General features: G+C 39.1%; 1 protein-coding gene across 13 annotated transcripts in view; it reads right to left on the bottom strand.

Moving 5' to 3' along the window:
* Positions 1–2,449: 2,449 nt before the first annotated feature.
* ntrk2a (neurotrophic tyrosine kinase, receptor, type 2a) overlaps positions 2,450–20,035 on the bottom strand; it is a 106,271-nt gene continuing 88,685 nt past the window's right edge. For all 13 annotated transcript variants that reach the window (XM_038305690.1, XM_038305703.1, XM_038305740.1 and 10 more), the window contains 2 exons: positions 5,821–5,979; positions 2,450–4,415 (listed from right to left, as the gene is read on the bottom strand). In XM_038305690.1, the coding sequence (XP_038161618.1) occupies positions 4,230–4,415; positions 5,821–5,979 (345 nt within the window). In that variant the 3' untranslated portion in view covers positions 2,450–4,229. The remainder of the gene's footprint in view (positions 4,416–5,820; positions 5,980–20,035) is intronic.

Below are 20,035 nucleotides of genomic sequence, written 5' to 3'. Positions count from 1 at the left end.
TTGGGGTCTAGAGAATTTCTGAGATGCTAATCTACACTCACCGGCCACTTTATTAGGTACACCTGTCCAACTGCTCGTTTACACTTAATTTCTAAGCAGCCAATCACATGACAGCAACTCAGTGCATTTAGGCATGTAGACATGGTCAAGACAATCTCCTGCAGTTCAAACCGAGCATCAGTATGGGGAAGAAAGGTGATTTGAGTGACTTTGAACGTGGCATGATTGTTGGTGCCAGAAGGGCTGGTCTGAGTATTTCAGAAACTGCTGATCTACTGGGATTTTCAAGCACAACCATCTCTAGGGTTTACAGAGAATGGTCCGAAAAAGAAAAAACACCCAGTGAGCGGCAGTTCTGTGGGCGGAAATGCCTTGTTGATGCCAGAGGTCAGAGGAGAATGGCCAGACTGGTTCGAGCTGATAGAAGGGCAACAGTGACTCAAATAACCACCCGTTACAACCAAGGTGGGCAGAAGAACATCTCTGAACGCACAGTATGTCGAACTTTGAGGCAGATGAGTTACAGCAGCAGAAGAACACACCGGGTGCCACTCCTTTCAGCTAAGAACAGGAAACTGAGGCTTCAATTTGCACAAGCTCATCGAAATTGGACAATAGAAGATTGGAAAAACGTTGCCTGGTCTGATGAGTCTCGATTTCTGCTGCGACATTCGGATGGTAGGGTCAGAATTTGGCGTCTACAACATGAAAGCATGGATCCATCCTGCCTTGTATCAACGGTTCAGGCTGGTGGTGGTGGTGTCATGGTGTGGGGAATATTTTCTTGGCACTCTTTGGGCCCCTTGGTACCAATTGAGCATCATTGCAACGCCACAGCCTACCTGAGTATTGTTGCTGACCATGTCCATCCCTTTAGGACCACAATCTACCCAACTTCTGATGGCTACTTTAAGCAGGATAATGCGCCATGTCATAAAGCTGGAATCATCTCAGACTGGTTTCTTGAACATGACAATGAGTTTACTGTACTCAAATGGCCTCCACAGTCACCAGATCTCAATCCAATAGAGCATCTTTGGGATGTGGTGGAACGGGAGATTCGCATCATGGATGTGCAGCCGACAAATCTGCGGCAACTGTGTGATGCCATCATGTCAATATGGACCAAACTCCCTGAGGAATGCTTCCAGCACCTTGTTGAATCTATGCCAAAAAGAATTGAGGCAGTTCTGAAGGCAAAAGGGGGTCCAACCCGTTACTAGCATGGGGTACCTAATAAAGTGGCCCGGGAGTGTAATATCGATACATTAGGATCTATTTACTAATGTCTCAGGTTACTAAACAGAAATAAACAAAGTGAAGCAACATTTAGATGCTTCTCTGCTCAAATTCTCCCCCTGAGATGATCATGAAAAGTTTATTCTGGAAACCTCCCCAGTCATTTTGTCACATACCTAACCTATTTAATGGTTTAAGTTGTAACATATCTTTCTTTTTTTGTTTTGTTTTGTTAATTTTTATGGGCTATTAATTAGCCCTGTGACTTTATCATGCTGTGCCAAAAAAATTATTTCCTTAAATTACCAAAATACGAAATCTTAATCCACTAGATGAACTTCATTAACAGAAAACTAGTGCGTTTTCCAAGAAAGGTGGAATATCTAAAGACAAATTCCTTCCATGGGACTTATGGCTTCTTTGCATTGTGGGGTTTGAAGTTTTATTACAGTAGGGCTGAAACAATTAATCGGATTATTCGTGATCAATTGATAAATAAAATAAACGTCAACTAATTTAGTAATCGATTAATCGTAACTGGACTTTAGAGACTGTAAAACATGCCTCTAGTGGACAGAGCAACCCACTTAGAGCAGTAATTATACCACGATTGTAAAAATATATATATAAACATTTTGCATTTAAAATAGAAAAAAATATGTCTCTGTCATATGCTCTATCCAGAACTCCTCAAGTGGAAAAGTTTTAGTTTCATCTGGTTTAACTAAAAAGTCTTCTTTAAAGAATGTTTGGCTATCCGATATTTAATTGATTAATCGAAAAAATAATCAACAGATTAACCAATTTGAAAAAATAATTGTTAGTTGTAGCCCTATATCATTGTCAGCACAACAGATCATGGTGCAATGAAATGAAACATCTTATAAGAGAAAACAATCCTTAAATTTCTAGAAAAAATTAATCAGTGATGGTTCACATTTTGACGAAACCTACTGTAATTTAAGATATGCTGTGGGAAATCTGACAGCATTTAATACATCATGATGCCTTTAATTACATTAATACAGGTAGGAATTATGCTAACTTTTTTACACCCTGCAGAAACCCTGGTCGACAGTTTAGTGTACGGTTGTGTGTGCTGTCTGTGGTTGAAGCAGCTGTAGGAATGTGAAGCATAAATCTGAAGTTGTGGTTTACCGAATATCTTCCGGCGACAGTAATAATGGATGTTCACACTTCTCTCTCCTCATTTTTGTCTCCAGTCCTCTTCTTCTTGCTCACTTGCTTCCCCTCTATACTCATCTCAATAGCTTTCCGGTACACGTTAATACATCGGCCCAAATCCCTCCCCGTTGTGACTCCTAAATCCAGCGAGCCTAACTGTTTTCTTCTCCTTCACCTTTCCATCCCTCCATCCCTTCTTCTCGGACATAAAACAATAAGTCTTGAATGTCTGTGAGGAGACTGTGCTAATGGAGCCCATTAGCTGTAATGAAATATACATTACACCATTACAGAGGACGAGGCCCAGCTAAAGCACTGCACAGCTCAAATAATAAAACATGTACAATTCAATTTCCTTCTCGGCCCGTTTTGAGTGTCTTTCAGTGAGTGGGTGTGGGGATGGAGGGGTGATGGGAGGAGGTATATGATAGATATGTGTGGGTGTGTTCCTCCTACAAGATGCGGTTTTTAAGAATGTTGGAATGCTGAGAGCTTAGACGATTTAATAGGGGTTGACCAGATGAACCACACCTTCTGCAGGCAGCCACCCACACGTTTGACCAGGGACTGACCCCTCAAAACCCAGTCTCCCTCAGCAGACTTTACACCCGCCAATCCACCACCAACCAACCCTTAACGTCCCCCAACACCATGATTTTGCGATTGTCAGACAGCTGCGGACAAATTAATCAATTGACCTCCGACACAAGTACTTGACATCACAAGTGGAGCATCTGTCACTTAGGTGGTTTGGGGTGGAGCAGTTATCATATTACCCTGCTCTGTATGACATTACAAGTCAGGCCTGAGGGAAAAAAAATGTAACACACAACAAAAACCAATGTTTGTCAGTACCCTAATATAATCTCTAAAATATTTAGTCACCACAGTAGTCAGTTACAGCTGTGTTGTTACCGATTCTTTTGTGCATCAGTAAAATCAGCCATCCAGAAATGATCTCTTTAACACACCTTCTAAATTGAATCTGACAGGCAGGGAAGCAGATTGTGTTTACTTCTCCTTTCTAGCATAGTTATGTCATGCTCAATTTCCCACATGCATACCAATGTCTCGATCATTGCTTGTGTAGTCCTGATGGTTAAATGCTGACGGTAATCCTCATGTTAGAGAGGGAGATGGAGACAACAGACAGACGAGGGTGAAAAAGGATAACACAGTGTCTTTACGGCTCGGCATCACGGAGCCACTTCCACCAAAGTGTCCCATCAGTCTCGTATTTACAACCAAAGGTTGGAGCTTTCAAAAAAATTTCCCCCACTCCTCGGCCTTGAGCTTCAGCAGATGTTTGAACATGTTCTGTAGTCTGACAGGCAGCAAAAGGATAAGTCATTTGATGAAGTGTCATTCATCCGTTTGTTTGTTTTTTCATCAGTCGAGCCCCAGTGAGTTTAAAGCATCTGAACAAGAGGGGGGCAGGGAAGCTTCAAAGTTAAATCGCTCTTCATTAAAATCTCCCTGGTGAAAAGCAAGAATGAGTCGGTTTGCACAAAAGGTGAGAAAATTGCCCGTTAGGAAAGAGGATGGAGATGAAGGAGTATTTCTTGATTGCCTTAAAGTGAGTTCAGATCCTGTACAGTTACACCTTCTACACACAGAGACATACCTAGACATACACGCGCACACAAGCATCAAACACTTCATTCTGAAGTATTACAATGCCCATCTTGGCTCACATACAGTACACATGCATGAAAACTTTAAATGTACATTTACATTTAAATATATCCCCACACACTACTTGCACACACACACAGATCATAAACTGTGTTTCATCCTTTTCTTGTTCAGCCCAATATATCTAGGTAAACAGGTGAGGCCTTGGCCAGGTTGAGGAGCAGACCGTGGATTTCTTTAATGTTGAGTCTCATGTGTGGCTCTCTTTGCCAGCAGCCCAGCATCAGGTCGTATACTTCCTTGGGGCAGGTCCTCGGACGCTGCAACACCCTGCCTTGAGTTATACACTCTATCACCTAAGGAGAAGAAACAAAGGAATATTAAGAAACGGAGATGCCACAACATATCTGTTGCCTGATTTATGAAGATTGCAAATAAAGAGAGATAAAATACTTTTGCAATCAAAAATTGCATGTGCAGTTAGTGGACATTTTGCGGGTGACCTACTAAAATTGCGCAATTGATAACAGCTACAAAGGCTGTGCAGACTACCCTGTTTAAAACAGGATATTGTGTGTGCTAATGGCTGTTGCCATGGAGAATCCTGAAAGTAAATGGATTTATTTTTCAGAAGGCATTCAGGTCTCAAGTTAGTTGCAATATACAACAGCAGTGTGCATAGATGGAGGATAAGATCGCTTTGTGGAATGAATGCAGGCAGAGGAGAGGAGAAAGAAACTTCTCTGTGAAATGAAAAACATTATCAGGACAAATCGCCTAAGATGACTTGAAGTCATCCACATGATATGGAAGCTTCTGGCATTAGGATCAACTATCACAACTAATAGTCAAAGTCATATTTCTTATTTGTGAAAGAAATGTCAATAAGTAATGTCAACCAAATCATGTTTTCGAATATCCCAGATTCATTAAACCATTTTTTAAATATATGAATGCTATCTTTTATCAAAGAGAATATTACAGTGGTCAATTTATTAAAAGAAAAGCAAATCACTATTAGTTTTCCAGTAGACGTTCTCCAACAAACCATAAACAGATGGACTACTGCAGAACAGAAGAACAGAAGACACCTTTTATTTAATTTTTCTTTCAACTCATCATAATTCCTGACACATAACTGGAATAATTAGAGCCTGAGGTGAAACAGCCACTATATCGAATGCATTTTCAGCATCACAGATGTGTGGACAGTGGCGATAACAGCATGTATGGAGAAGCTATATATTGAATTCATGATTTGCTGTTAAATTGGTCTTTTATAGATATACCAGATCAAAATGATTCAACTGTTAGATAAAGCATGTTGTGCAAATTAGAAAGGACAAAGGAAGGTTCTTCTGCCTAATTATGCCTTTCTTCAAGTGCCATATGATTTAATGATATAGAATACAGTGTGTCAGAGTACAGTAGCTTGTATTTGTAAAAGGTACAACGATGACACAGGCTAATATATTCATTAAATCTTACCTATGAGACACTTCCCCACAAAACTAATGAAATATTTAGATATACTTCTACAGAGGTGCTGTTTCATCTCACCTTGGGGGTACAACATCTTGTTAGTCATCACTTATTAAGATGACGGGCCTCAAAGGTAAAATCTACACATCTATACCTACATTGTGTATCCAACTATGTTTAAAAGCATCAGGACTGAACACATTATAGTCTCACTATAGTTCTGAATATAATAATCTATTTAATACTTGATACATAGAGTAAAATTAGTATTTTGTGTACCTCATTATTGGAAAGCTGGTACCAGGGTTGTTTCCCATAGGTGAAGATCTCCCAAAGAACAACTCCAAGACTCCAAACATCACTTTCAGTGGTAAACTTCCTATACATGATGCTTTCAGGGGGCATCCAGCGAATTGGCAGCATGGTGTGACCTCCAACCTTTTAAAGTACAAACACAAACATAAAAGACAGTAAAGTTGTGTGATATTACAAGGAGGAGATGAGAATATAACTCATAAAACTATTTTTATTATCTTTACAAAGCAGAAAAATCAAGAAATTTTAAATAAATATGTATAACTCAAACAGTCCCTCTATTCTTTTCAATGGAGAAAGGCAATTGAAAAAAAACAAAGAATCACATCTCTGAAGCAGAAGGCTCTATCCTCTATGGATTATGACACATTTGAAATTGTAGGGCATGCCTAGCTACTGGTGCAAGCAGGAAAAAGATTGCTTCCTTAACAAAAGATCTCTTGTATGTATGTTTATTTGCAATACAAAACAGGACAGAGTGAGCATTCTTATGGTTCTCCAAAGATTGTGCTATGCAAGAAAGGAAAGATGGTAGAGCACTTGAGATTTGTAAAAGTAAACAGCTCTCATTTGATCTGAATGTTTTAAAGGTACACTATGCAACCGGTGTTGATTTTCCAGTGAGGCTCCCTCCAGAGGGCGAAAGTAAAAGTGCACTGTCGTAAATATGCACAGCTGATCTCCTGGTTTCTCCGTCAAGCCAGGCGCGGTTGTTTTGAGCTTAGCAGCGAATGACTAACGCTGCGTTCACACTGGACGTAGCTGGCGCGACAGAAGCAGCGAGTTTACATGCAAAGTCAATGGTTGACGCGCGTCAAGGCGCAGCAAAAGGTCCAGCGGCGCGTTTTGAGCACCAGGCGCAGCACGTCTAAGCAGCTGAAGCAGCGCGTCGGGTGCGTTTAACGCAGGGAGAGAGACACAGCGCTGATGATCACTCCTCTTAAACAGTTTATTGACGCCTAAATTAACTTAAAATGCAGAAATCTGCCGGCAGAATATGCAGTTTGGATTATTTAGATGAAAAACACCTACCAGCTGCCGCGGTGAACCGCTGCTGATGAAGGGATCCATACTGTCGGCACCCCGCTGGTATGTGGGGGTCTGAGCGGCTCCGACAGAAAAAATATTGAAGGCAGGATAATAATCTGAATGAACTGACTGCACTGATTACGTTTTCAGGTGTATTTTCTCACTTAAACACATATTAAAACTACTTTATTCCCACTGATCACAGAAAATATAGCTGCAAGGCAAAGAAAGGATAGTGAAGCTCCGCCCAACGCGCCTCAGACACACTTTTGCACCCCGCAGCCAGAGCAGCAAAGCTACTTCAGCCTCGCGTCAGAACTAACTGGTACAAGCAGCAAAAAGGAAGCAGCAGACGCGATTTTGCTGCTTTTGCTGCGTGAACGTACCATAACTGCACAAAGATTGCCACTGTGCTAGCAACGAGAATGCTTTTAATGGGGGCGTGTAGCAGTTCTCGCCGTAAAGCAAGACTGACTCTCAGGAGACTTCTGAGCCTGTGGGTGCGGGTCGGTGCTCCTGCAGTTGCAAGTGCAGTATTTCCCCCACAGACCACCAGGGCGGCAGAGGATACCTTTGTTCAACCTGAAATGACTCATTTAGTCATCCATAACGTTATGGAACACATTAATTAACTGAAAAATGTTGCATAGTGTCCCTTTAAAATTCAGGATAAACACTTTTGTCTTTCATATAAAAGAGAAAATGTTCCGTCAGGGAAAAAAAAATGTTTTATATGTGACGAAAATGTAATTTCTTCAACAGTCAACTTGTTCCCAACACCCTAGCTAAAGGTATTGTGGTGGATTTGTTGCAAAGTTTTGAAAAACCCACCCTCTCCACTCTAAGAAAAAAATGCATATGTACAAGCCCATTTCTCCTCATACACACTTTATTTAAAAGTTGCTGTTTGCATCGCTCATACAAGCTTACTTTCCAAAAGAAGCAATTTTTCCACTATGTTAAACTCTCCACCGGTAAGTGAAAATGGGGACGAGCACGTTGAACGGCCTTACGTAATCATATCACCACAATGATTGACAATTAGGATGACCACTTATTTTGATGATCCACCCAGAAAAGAACATCCTCCACTACTCCTTTAAAACAACATGAAGGAAAAGAGTTTTCAAGCGACTGATTGGCAGTGCACAGCAACAGATGAGGGAGGGGCAATGCAATAATTCTATATATATATTCTATTCTATCCATGTCTCATTCTAAAGTCGACGTAAAATCGATTCACTGCCCATGAGCCATTTATAAAAGAAATCACTATTAATGGTTTGGTGAGACTGACTGCATCACTCCTTTTACTGTAGCTAGCCATATCCTGATAAAGCTGTGTAAATAAAAAGTGTGTGGTTGAGAATCCATTGCTTACTGTGTGTTTCTCCAAACAAAGGGAGCATTCACACTTTAGTGCAGTTGGTGGTAAACTCCTAGGGAGGCCACAGATATAATGCCAGTAATCATAATTAGCGGATAAATGTGATACATTAATTGTCAGGGATGAAATGTGTGCCAGTATGTGGGAGACAGTAAAAACGTCCAGTCACATTCTTGTAATCTGCTGCAAAATGTTTGGAATAAAAGTAGAAATACCTTTATTGTCCCACATTGGGTACCTTTTAGATGTGACAATAACAAAACAAGTAGAGAGAAGAAAGTTTACAGATAGACAAGACAAAAATCATAAAAAAAAACAGTCTTATAAGTTAAGCTGTAAGATAGAAAAGTACAAACACATTCCAGAGAGAGAAAAATAGTGTCTTTTTTTTCTCCAGTTTTAACAACTATCGCAATTATACACCTAAAATGTTACAATCCATTAAAAAATAACACTTGTTGAAGAGCGGAACTGACAGGCTGATCTCTAGCAGGAACTCTGTCATACAAGCGGTCATTTCACTTTAATCTGAACTCAACCAGTCAAGAAAGTAACGTCAAATTCATAAGCGCTTTTTACTATTCATAAAGACGGACAGTACAGTTTTACCCAGACTTCCCACACAAATATTAAGCACTTTGATTGAATAACTGTGGCTACAGACCAGCTATAGATAAAAGGTACTGTATATCAACACCTAATCTACATGGACAAACTGATATGTTTCTATTAATTAGATTCAATCATGTAAAATGGAGCATTCAATTCCTCTGTCTCTTCGGTTTGAAATATAGTCTCTATAACCATTTACAGATAAGAGGTAGCTCTTTTTTGGGGTTTTGTGATACAAGAGGAACATTTAAACCCAGTCTTTCTATTGGAAAGGTGAGTATTGCAGATCCATTTAAGAACACTCTTTCATCTGGCAGAATCAAGCACAGAAAGGAAGCGGAAAAAGCACAGAACCAGTGAGAAGTCAAACATGTTTCAACACCTGATGCTTGACAAAGATACCCCAAAGCGCAGCAAGCAATCTAGGGACACAGACAAATTATTTGCTCTGGTGATTGTGATCTGCATGACTGAGAGCTAATCTGCCCTGAGTTTCAGCAGATTTAGGCAGGGCAGGATCACACGTACACATTGATGTCAGCTTGTTCCAAATATTTTAGATGAAACGGGAAGAGTATGGAAAGATACAGAGGGAGAAAAATGACAGAAATAGAACGATCTTAGATATGATGAAAAAGTTTAGCAGATAAACTAAGTATTCACATGAAACTGAAGAATTAATTAATAACATGTAAATTCATAGGATTTGGCCTCAATTTAACTTTTTGAATATATAAAGAGCCAATAACCAGGTTTCATGGGGCATTTCCGGTTTACTTTTGCCACAAAACTTTTTTTGCTACTTATTTCTTGTTGATTAAGGTCAGCGTTCATTTACAAATAGTGATGACTCTAAAATTGATACATTTACTACATTTGCTACAATATTGAACTGAGAGGATATTAGAACTATATTGCCTAATGTTACACCAGTCGTACTTGAGTCCATGGTGGGGAAAAAAGCAAAAAAAACAAAAAACAAACAAGAACTGAAAAGCTTGAAAGCTTATCAATAATTACAAGGGGAATCTGAATGATTCCTGCCATAACGATGGGGTGGAGACTAAAAGCTTCAACTGTACAGCTGGATCCAGCCAGCCATGCAGCCATTCAGCTGCCAAGATGTTGCCCAAGAATCCACTCTGTCACCCCAAAGCAATTTTAAAATTATCCCCTTCTTTCTCCCTATCTTTCTTGTTCACACATGCACATTTAAAACCCAGAGAAAGGCAAATACATGCCAGAAGAGTGCAGGTCCCCATGTTGCATGAGTCAGGATTGTCAGACAACAAGGCTGATTAAGCTTATGATGGGTATAGCCCAGGGGCGTTGCTAGGCACAAAGCTTTACTGGGGCACTGGTCCCCTACCGCATATGCCCCTCCTGCCATACACAAATACAGACAAGCACACTGCCCCACCCTGATACATTCCTACCAAAATTACCAGTTGAGATATTAATGAGTGTAAGAGCATATTTGTTTTAACATACATGAACATTTTCAACATTGCAGCTATAAAAAATAAAACGTTTTCTTATACACATTCTAAAGTAATCATTAATTCCTAGGTTTCAGAGTTTTAGTTGAGGGGAAAGTTTAACTCAACATGAACTAAGTTTTTCTTTTATTTTTTGAGCATTAAAGTGTACCTCCTATTTTTCATTTTCTTCAAAGCGGTCAATCACTAGATATGGGGCCAAAATGGTAGCTTTAATATTTGCAAATGTGTGTGGAGAGTTGTGTGTCTGTATCTCGATTTGTGCGTGTGCAGTGGGATTTGAAAATGTGTAAATAAATCTGTAAATGTGTGAGGAGATTTGTGTGTCTGTACAACAATCTGCAAATGTGTAAAACTACTTGTGTGTAATCCGTTTTGCAAATGTGTAAAAAATCCACAAATCTGTATTCAGATCTGCAAATGTGTACTGAGATTTGCAAATGTGTAAAAAATCCACAAATCTGTATTCAGATCTGCAAATGTGTACTGAGATTTGCAAATGTGTAAAAAATCCACAAATCTGTATTCAGATCCACAAATGTGTACTGAGATTTGCAAATGTGTAGATCAATCTGTAAGCACACACAGAGACACTTGTGTCTGAAGTATTTTCGCGTCAAGACCAAGAAATACAGACAAATCATTGGTTACAAGTCAAGGGTTTATCGGTTGGCTCTCTTTACACACGTGATTTTTGCTACTCTTCTGCCGCGTGAGATGCACAAATGCGTAGAAGGATTTGTATGTGTATTTTCGCGATTTGTAACCCCTTGCGCAGGCTCGCAGGCTCACATGCTGCCCTGACCGCAGGCTCACAGGCAGCCTCTCTCTGCTGCGACAGTTCAGCACAACTTGCTTCACATACAGCCACATACATTACCGCCATCTACTTCAGTGGAGTGTGGATCGCGATGCTATGTATTTTCCCACTGAAAAATAAAAATAAATATTAACAATATTTACATAAATAAACTTATATCCTTTCTATCAATTTTGTTTTTTTTTTCAAGATTGTTTATCAAATTACAAAAATAATCATAAGTAGATTTTTTTTCCAAAATATCTTGTATATTTAACTGTAATTTATTTTCTTGTAACCAACTTAATAATTCCCTTCTCTCCATAGAATATTTATAACAAAACATGCTCCACCATCTCCCCTTGATAACAAAAACCACAACCTCCTGTTCCCATTCTAAATAAGTTTCCATTTAACCCCGTGTTTTCGAAACTTAATCTAGATATAACCTCTTTTCTATTCCTTTTCCGTTCTCCTCATTGCACCAATTTTCCTTTGAATACTATAAAGCCACCTTCCAGTTCTATGCTCTTCCCACAGCTTCTGCCCTCTTTCCGTAACCTTTTGTTTGATAATAGATGAAATTTTTTCCTTACTGAATGGTATCAATATATCATCATTGTCACGTCAACTCCCGCAGCGGAGGAAAAAAAAAAAGTAGAGGCTGTCTGTGAGCCTGTGAGCCTGCGGTCAGGGCAGCATGTGAGCCTGCGAGCCTGCGCAAGGGGTTACAAATCGCGAAAAATACACATACAAATCCTTCTACGCATTTGTGCCTCTTATGCGGCAGAAGAGTAGCAAAAATCACGCGTGTAAAGAGAGCCAACCGAAAAACCGCTTGACTTGTAACCAATGATTTGTCTGTATTTCTGGGTCTTGAAGCGAAAATACTTCAGACACAGTGTCTCTGTGTGTGCTTACAGATTGATCTACACATTTGCAAGTCTCAGTACACATTTGTGGATCTGAATACAGATTTGTGGATTTTTTACACATTAGCAAATCTCAGTACATATTTGCAGATCTGAATACAGATTTGTGGATTTTTTGCACATTTGCAAATCTCAGTACACATTTGCAGATCTGAATACAGATTTGTGGATTTTTTACACATTTGCAAAACGGATTACACACAAGTAGTTTTACACATTTGCAGATTGTTGTACAGACACACAAATCTCCTCACACAATTACAGATTTATTTACACATTTTCAAATCCCACTGCACACGCACAAATCGAGATACAGACACACAACTCTCCACACACATTTGCAAATATTAAAGCTACCATTTTGGCCCCATAACTAGACTGTGATTCAGCTTAGAAAGTTCTTCCTTTTCAACTGATAAAATAGCAAGATGATGGAGCTTGTCTTGTCCCATTGTGCACCTCAGCCAAGTGTGGATCCTTCTCAACACACTGAATGACCTTTCACAACTCCAGCTGTGGACTGGGATTGTGAGTGAGATCTGGATGACCTGCGTTAATGTTGGGAACATGATGTTATCAAGCAAGTTGAAAACACACTGCATATCCTTGATGACAAGGCCTTCTTTTTTAACCAGGAAAAGCTTTCAAATCATTTTGAATTAAATGAATGTTTTTTTTACTCCAAATTTGTGCTGGGGATAGTGGGACAACTTAACTTGTCTAGGACCATCATGCTTTTCCCCTAAGTCACTAATGTCCCCTTCTTATTTGTGGACGCTGGTTGTTGCTCCCTCATCACCTTCATGGTCCTGTCTCTCACCTGTCTCTCCTGTCTCTTGCCTGTCAGTCTCGCCTCCTCCTCCCTTTCATACTCCAGCACCTTCATTCTCATCCTCTACAGCAAAAAACGTAAATTTATAATTATGTAAATATCTATCATATTGCTTATAACGTCCCTAATGTAACTGCTTAGCTTAAATCACTAATTCATCACGGGACCTTACCTCCCTCTCTCTCATCTTGTTTTACTGCTTCCCTGTCTCTGCTTCATGTGAGGAATTTCCTGATATCCATCTACAAACCAATGCAGTAATTTTCAGTTAGTAGCCTATAAATCATGTGGTTTCACTGGGAAAATAATAAAATAAACAGGTAAGAAACGTTACCAGAACTAAAAATGCGTCGCGGCCGCATATTGTCCCATCCAACTCAGTTGAGAGCAGCGCGTTAGTTTACCTGCAGTTCATGCAGTGACATGCGCTGACGTGGGGACGCTAATACATCCTCAATTTGGAGTTACCAACACACTTGCTGCGCATTTGAGTAGAAATATACGTCTCCTCCCGTTGGAATTATCTAAATTGATGCATTAAAAAAATGTATTACTGTTGCAAATATTCATGAGATTTATACTGGGGCACAGCTCATTTATAAATGGGGTCTGGCGACGCCGATGGTATAGCCCGCCCTATTTTCAATTAGTTTCACATATGTAGGATAAAGGACAGCTCATTCAAATGGAGATGAATCTTTTATGATATTATTAGATCTAGTACAGAGTTTCTGTTTCAGCCACAACTTAGAAATAGTGACCCCCATTGTTTTGGCTGTGAAACCTTTCTATACTGTATCATGCAAATTTTACTTTTTTGAGCTTTTAGGTGCTGTATTTTGCAAAGCTGTTCCTTTATCAAAATTATGCACAAAGTTGTTTTTCGCTTGATTCATGCATTTCTGAATAATCTTCATGAATTCTGATGTCTTAGCAGCAGCCCCTCCCCACCCTGGAAAAACAGGTAGCCAAGACAGGTCAAAATGGAGTTGACATAACCCGCCCCTCCAGAAAGCACCTCCCTTGGATGTGGCTTTCCCTCCCAGTAAAACCACATGTCCACTTTCTCCAATCAGCAGTGACACGAGGCAGAAGGTGATCCTTTCTGCTCAAAGTATAGCAACTAATCTGCACAGTGACAGCAGCTGATCTATTTTAAGCTAATATCTATGTAACAAAAATGTGTTTTTCAGTTGGGAGAGGTTTCACACTTTGTTCAGTTTTCCAAAAGAAGTGCTTAATTGTCAAAAATGGTTAAATGTGGAAACGTCATGAAATGGGTATCACTTCTTACAATATAAAAATATGTAAAACTTGACTACATAATGAGGATGATGTGGAATAAAAAGTTCTTTCAGGCTTCTGAAAGTGGTGTAGGCTCCTGTTTTACATTCTCTATTGGGATTAAAGTAGTGATATTTTGAATTCATTCCATCCATCCATCCATCCATCCATCTTCCTCTGCTTATCCGGGGTCGGGTCGCGGGGGCAGCAGCTTAAGAAGGGAGGCCCAGACTTCCCTCTCCCCAGCCACTTCTTCCAGCTCTTCAGGAGGAACCCCAAGGCGTTCCCAGGCCAGCCGAGAAACATAGTCTCTCCAGCGTGTCCTGGGTCTTCCCCGGGGCCTCCCCCCGGTGGGACGTGCCCGGAACACCTCATCAGGGAGGCGTCCAGGAGGCATCCTAAACAGATGCCCAAGCCACCTCAACTGGCTCCTCTCGACGTGGAGGAGCAGCGGCTCTACTCCGAGTCCCTCCCGGATAACCGAGCTTCTCACCCTATCTCTAAGGGAGAGCCCAGCCACCCTACGGAGGAAACCCATTTTGGCCGCTTGTATCCGCGATCTCGTTCTTTCGGTCATGACCCAGAGTTCATGACCATAGATGAGGGTAGGAACGTAGATCGACCGGTAAATCAAGAGCTTCGCTTTTTGACTCAGCTCTCTCTTCACCACGATGGACCGATACAGCGCCCGCTTCACGGCAGATGCTGCACCAATCCGCCTGTCGATCTCCCGCTCCCTTCTTCCCTCATTCGTGAACAAGATCCCAAGATACTTAAACTCCTCCACTTGGGGCAGGACACCCTCCCTGACCCATTATGTTTATTTCATGTTCTTGTTGTTGATTTTGCCATTACAGGCTTCATTATTTACCTTTCCAATATTCAAAGATAAACTAAACATATGGAAGTAAAATATCAATGCTTTATGAGTAAAATAGATTTTCCTTCACTGTTTTTACTTAATTTTCGCATCTTCACAGCCTTTCCATCTGGGTCACAGGTTCCCAGGACCTAGCTGTCATTGGTAATTTCCATTCAGCCTAGAGATGTAGACAAAATTTAGTAATCCAAATCATACACGTGTCTGGATGCCAGGATGTTATATATCTAAACTATTGTCTTGCTACACCACTGGAGCTATAATGTAGAGAAAGGGTTATAATAGTTCATATACAGAGTGGTCAGTAAGCCTAGAGGTGGTAAACTTACTCTCAATTACAGGTCTTGCAATTATTTCAAGACATTTTATCTCAGTGCTTTGAGAGGATATTCTTCCCACTATTCTTCTAGTCTTCTATTTTTTTTCACTGTTTCGTCTGAACATGAATCTACCAACACATCTGCGCTTCATTGCACTACACAGATATTACACTATGCAGATAGCACAATATATTTCAAATTTTTATGCCTATTATTAATGGTCTGGCACTCTTCTGTTTTAGTGAGTGGGTTTTTTAATGCAGTCATAAAATGTGCACGGTCACATAGATAGCCATCAGGCTCAGTTTTACGTGAGAGGAAACATATCTGTCTCCACTTCGGCAGTTTTTACTCTTCATGACCAGGCCCTGGCTCTCTCTGACTGTAATGCTTTATGTACGTATTCCACCGTTGCCTGTCTGTTCATCATATCCATTTGAATCACTATGCCTCAACACAAAATTTTATAACAGAATATTGTGAATAAATATAGAGAATGAAAGTTCTACTCATGTAGTCGCACTAATAGTTTATTAAAACTCTCTTTCATTAAATAGAACTGTCCTTTGTTGTCACAGAGTGGGGAATTTTTTCAATTTCTTTGATGTTGAACTTTCGCGAACTCCTCCTAAGGATTTAGAGCCATCGGCTTCAAACTTCGCATGTATGCAGATAAGGCATGTGAGATCTAAACTTATAATTTTTTTGAGTTTTTGAGCGTGCTGAAGGGGAGTGGCCAGGCCTCGAAGTTGGCGTACTCGCAAAGATTTTCGAAACGCAAAAACTTTTACATATAAAACTAAAATGACACCATACTTGGTAGTATTGATCCTCTCAAAATTATCTAGTAGTTAGCATGGATGGCAATATCCATAATTGGAGAAAAGAAAAATGCCTAAGAAAGACAATCTTAGGGTAGACATTAGAAACCTGCACTACAATTGTTCACCATGGCAAATGGAAACCAGTACCGGTAATTGCTTTGCAAAACTATTTCCCCTTCATGCATTCGAGGTACAGTGACAGTAATTGAGGATTTCCACTTCAGCGTTTACAGGTAGCTATACTGTGAAAACCTTGCATAAAGTAAAAGTGCAGACCCACTCCAGTCAGTTCTCTGAATGTAAGAAAGCCAAATACCCTATTGTCTGTGATTTGAAATCCGGCAAGAATGACATGGTTTGGGAGAAAGTGATTTTTTCAACGACCTCAGAAGGTATTTTGCAACTTAAATGACAAAACCTGAGCCAAGGAGAAGTGAAACTACTTTCAGCGTTGTTCTGTAGGAGCAGCTGGAAGGCAGCCTGTTCCAAGATTCATGTATCAGGAAAATAAAAACGGCACTTCCCCATTTTTACACTATATGCCATTTCAACAGAAAAAAAGAAAAGAAAAAAAACATGTCTGCTACAAAGGAAAATGGTTTTACCTAAAGTGCTGGGTTTCACAATTTAAAAAGTTTTTCCTAATGCTCAGTAACGTCCGGTGTTAGTGTTTAAACAGGATCCCTTGTAAGGTCATATGGTTACTTCTAATAATTTCTTCAGAAAACTATATTGATACAGCAGCATCTTTAGTTCCTCATTCTGATAATGACACATTGAGACTGTTTCCTATTTTAATATTATAACCATTGCAGGCTGCAAAAGTAGGAACAAGCATTACATTACTATGGAAACCAGGCTGAAAGCTCTTAAAAGCTAATGATAGGATTAAAATTTGACATAAAAGTGGAGAGTGTTGGACTGTTTGCAATTTTTTTTTAAGTAAACACTGAGCTCCCTCTGTGATGTGCAGCCAGGCTCCATATTTTGAGGAGTACTATCAGCAGTCCTGAAGAAGCCCGCTGTTATTCTTTCTGCCAGCAGAATGGCAGAGACATGGCATTGTAAATATGTTTTTAATAATTTTTTGTTATTTATCTAAAACCACGATTAAATCCTTAAACTGTAATTTCTCATTCTTAAACAATTGTATATTTTAGTTTTTGCTAAGTATAAAAAATAACAAAAAAATAACAAAATAGAAAGGAAAAAAAAAGTATTGATCCTCTCTGTGTTCCCAACAACACTGTACAGTAAAATTTTGACATGGTTGAAGCCACGCCCCCTGAGAACAGGAAGTCACTTTTTTTGTTGGAATGGTCCTCCTTTGTCCTACTTGACCTCATTAACTTCAAACCGTGTCAGCAGACAGACAACATTAGAATATTTCAAACATTTGTGTTCCCCTTTAACAGCATTCTTACAACTGAAAAACAATAAAAAGACTATGTTAAAAAAAAAAAACAAAAAAAAAAAAGGTCTAAAGTAGTGTTCAAAAAAAAATATTAGCAGGTCTTTATTTTACCTATTAAAAGGAGAAAAATCCAACCTTTTTAGTTTGGGGACTAATGTTTCCTGCTTTGATTTTTAACAAAACACAATAATTTATTCCCCCCCTCAATTTAATTTTAAAACTAAAAAGGAAAAAAGGAAAAAAACAAAAAATACAGATGTTGTTTACACATGTGCATGTCAGGTTCTGACCAGAACATGCACTTAACTTACATCTGTGTGTACACTATGAACTGATCACATGTTAAGTAAAGCAGTGTTAATATAGTTTGTAGTTGTTTCTTAATGGTTAAAATATTTGCCCCAGCTGATAGATTCCTGACAGCTAAGTGATGCATCTGTACCTGCTCATATCCATTAGTGTTTTTGTTTTATTTATCATTGATGATCATTTCCTCTAATGGTTTGAAATATTAATATTGGGGTATTGAACTGCTGAGCAGACTTTTAATGCTTGTTAACTATGTGAGTGTTTATTAGCTAAGATGAACCTGAAACTCCCAGTCAGTGAATAGGATTTACGAAGCTTTGCCTCTAAGAGGGAAAATATCTTTCAAAGAACAAACAAAAAATAAAAAGTGCGGGTGCTTACTCTGCAGGCTCCTATAATCAAGCATTTGTTTCAGCTTATTTCACGGTAATGAAGAGAGAAGTGTGGGGCAGTCTTCTCTGAAAAGATCAAGAAAGGTAGAATTTAAGAGATTTAAAAAGAAAACAACACAAAAGGACAAAGGAAGCATAAAAAAAAGCAATGTGAATGTTGTTGGTTATTTGGCAGGCGACAGCATTCAGTAATACTGTGTTGTTGGTCTTTGCCTCTTTTTCTGCTCTCTTATCCCTTTCTCTCACTTTTTCTCACCTTCTTTAAGCACCTCTCAGCCCACCTGTCATTGCTTCCCTCCAGCACACTCTTCTCATGAATATTCACATAAGCCAGAACTCTGGCTACAGTTCCAGAACCCCCCCCCCCCCCCCCCCCCCCCCCCCCCCCCCCCCCAAAAAAAAAATAAAGGTGGTGGAGAAAGAGACAGAAGGATGTGAGCTTTCGCCTGCAACTTCCAAATGGTAATGGCATCCATAGTAACCACACTGGATAAAGCATTATGGGATGTTTGTTAGAAGGACCGATGAAACTGACCCCAACCACTTTTTGTAACACTGAAATAACATCTTAATCAAGTTTTGTGTTACCATGGAAGATATATAAGTATATTACCAACAATGCAGGTGTCTGCAACATTAGTGGAAAGATTTCAGACTCATTCCCAACTTTAATCTAACATTCTCAGACATCTACTTAAACTGTTACCACTGAGCCAGGGATCAATAGAAATGAAAAGCAAGTTTCTAAGTAGGTGTGAGCTAACCTTAGACACAACTTGCCTTTATTAACCCTTATTCTCCTGCAGTAAGACAAAGGGGATTATGTGCTGAAAAACACTGCTGCTTGGGTCATTTTGCTAAGAAGCCTTTCTTTTTTCCCCAACCAAGGTTGATGCTAAGGAAAAAGCGAAAAGCAGGAGGGAAAATCTCAATAAAGTCCTTTAATTTGTTATTGTAAATCAAAGTTACAAAGCCACTCGTTTAGAACTTCTATGACTGTTAAACTGTTACATGAGGTATAATTAGTTTAAGGTTTTGGTCCAACTGTTTTATTTGCTTGACTATCTGCTTTTATCATGTTTTTTTTTTTTTTTTTTTTCCTGCATTTATTCTGCTTTTTTCCCTTCTATTTCATTTTTTTATTCAAGTAAAGCACTTAAAGTTGTCTTTGCACTGAATTAGGCTATATAAATAAACTTCCCTTACCTTGTCTTATTGAAATATAGAAAAACCACCAACGTAATTTCCTTCATTAGAATCTTTTTTAAATTAAAGAAGTAATTTACAGAAAGATTGTGACTGTACAGAATAAATTATTTTCCACAAACTAAAATTGCATTTCCATTTCTTAGTGCCATTCCTACCTTTAAGTGTTGATTTCAGAGGTCAGTTAATATTAAATTTGAATTCAAAAGGGATAGATTTAAAGGAAGATTGTTACTGATAATAACACTTTATAATAAAGTTTCTAAGAATATGTTGCTTCAATAAGATAATTGGTTGCTAGAATACAATACAGTAATCCTTTAATTTCTCCCAGTGGGGAAATTCAGTTGTATTATTAGCAAGTAAGGGGAAAAATGCAACAGATGAAAAAATGGTGTATAAAACATTAATGGCACTATTATAATAATAATAGTAATTAATTATTATTATTATATTATAA

This window comes from Cyprinodon tularosa, unplaced genomic scaffold (genome assembly GCF_016077235.1).
Source record: "Cyprinodon tularosa strain WSP-4 unplaced genomic scaffold, ASM1607723v1 ctg115, whole genome shotgun sequence".
Taxonomy (NCBI): Eukaryota; Metazoa; Chordata; class Actinopteri; order Cyprinodontiformes; family Cyprinodontidae; genus Cyprinodon; species Cyprinodon tularosa.
The sequence above is the reverse complement of the archived record's forward strand: the minus strand, read 5'-3'. Positions and strand labels throughout refer to the sequence as shown.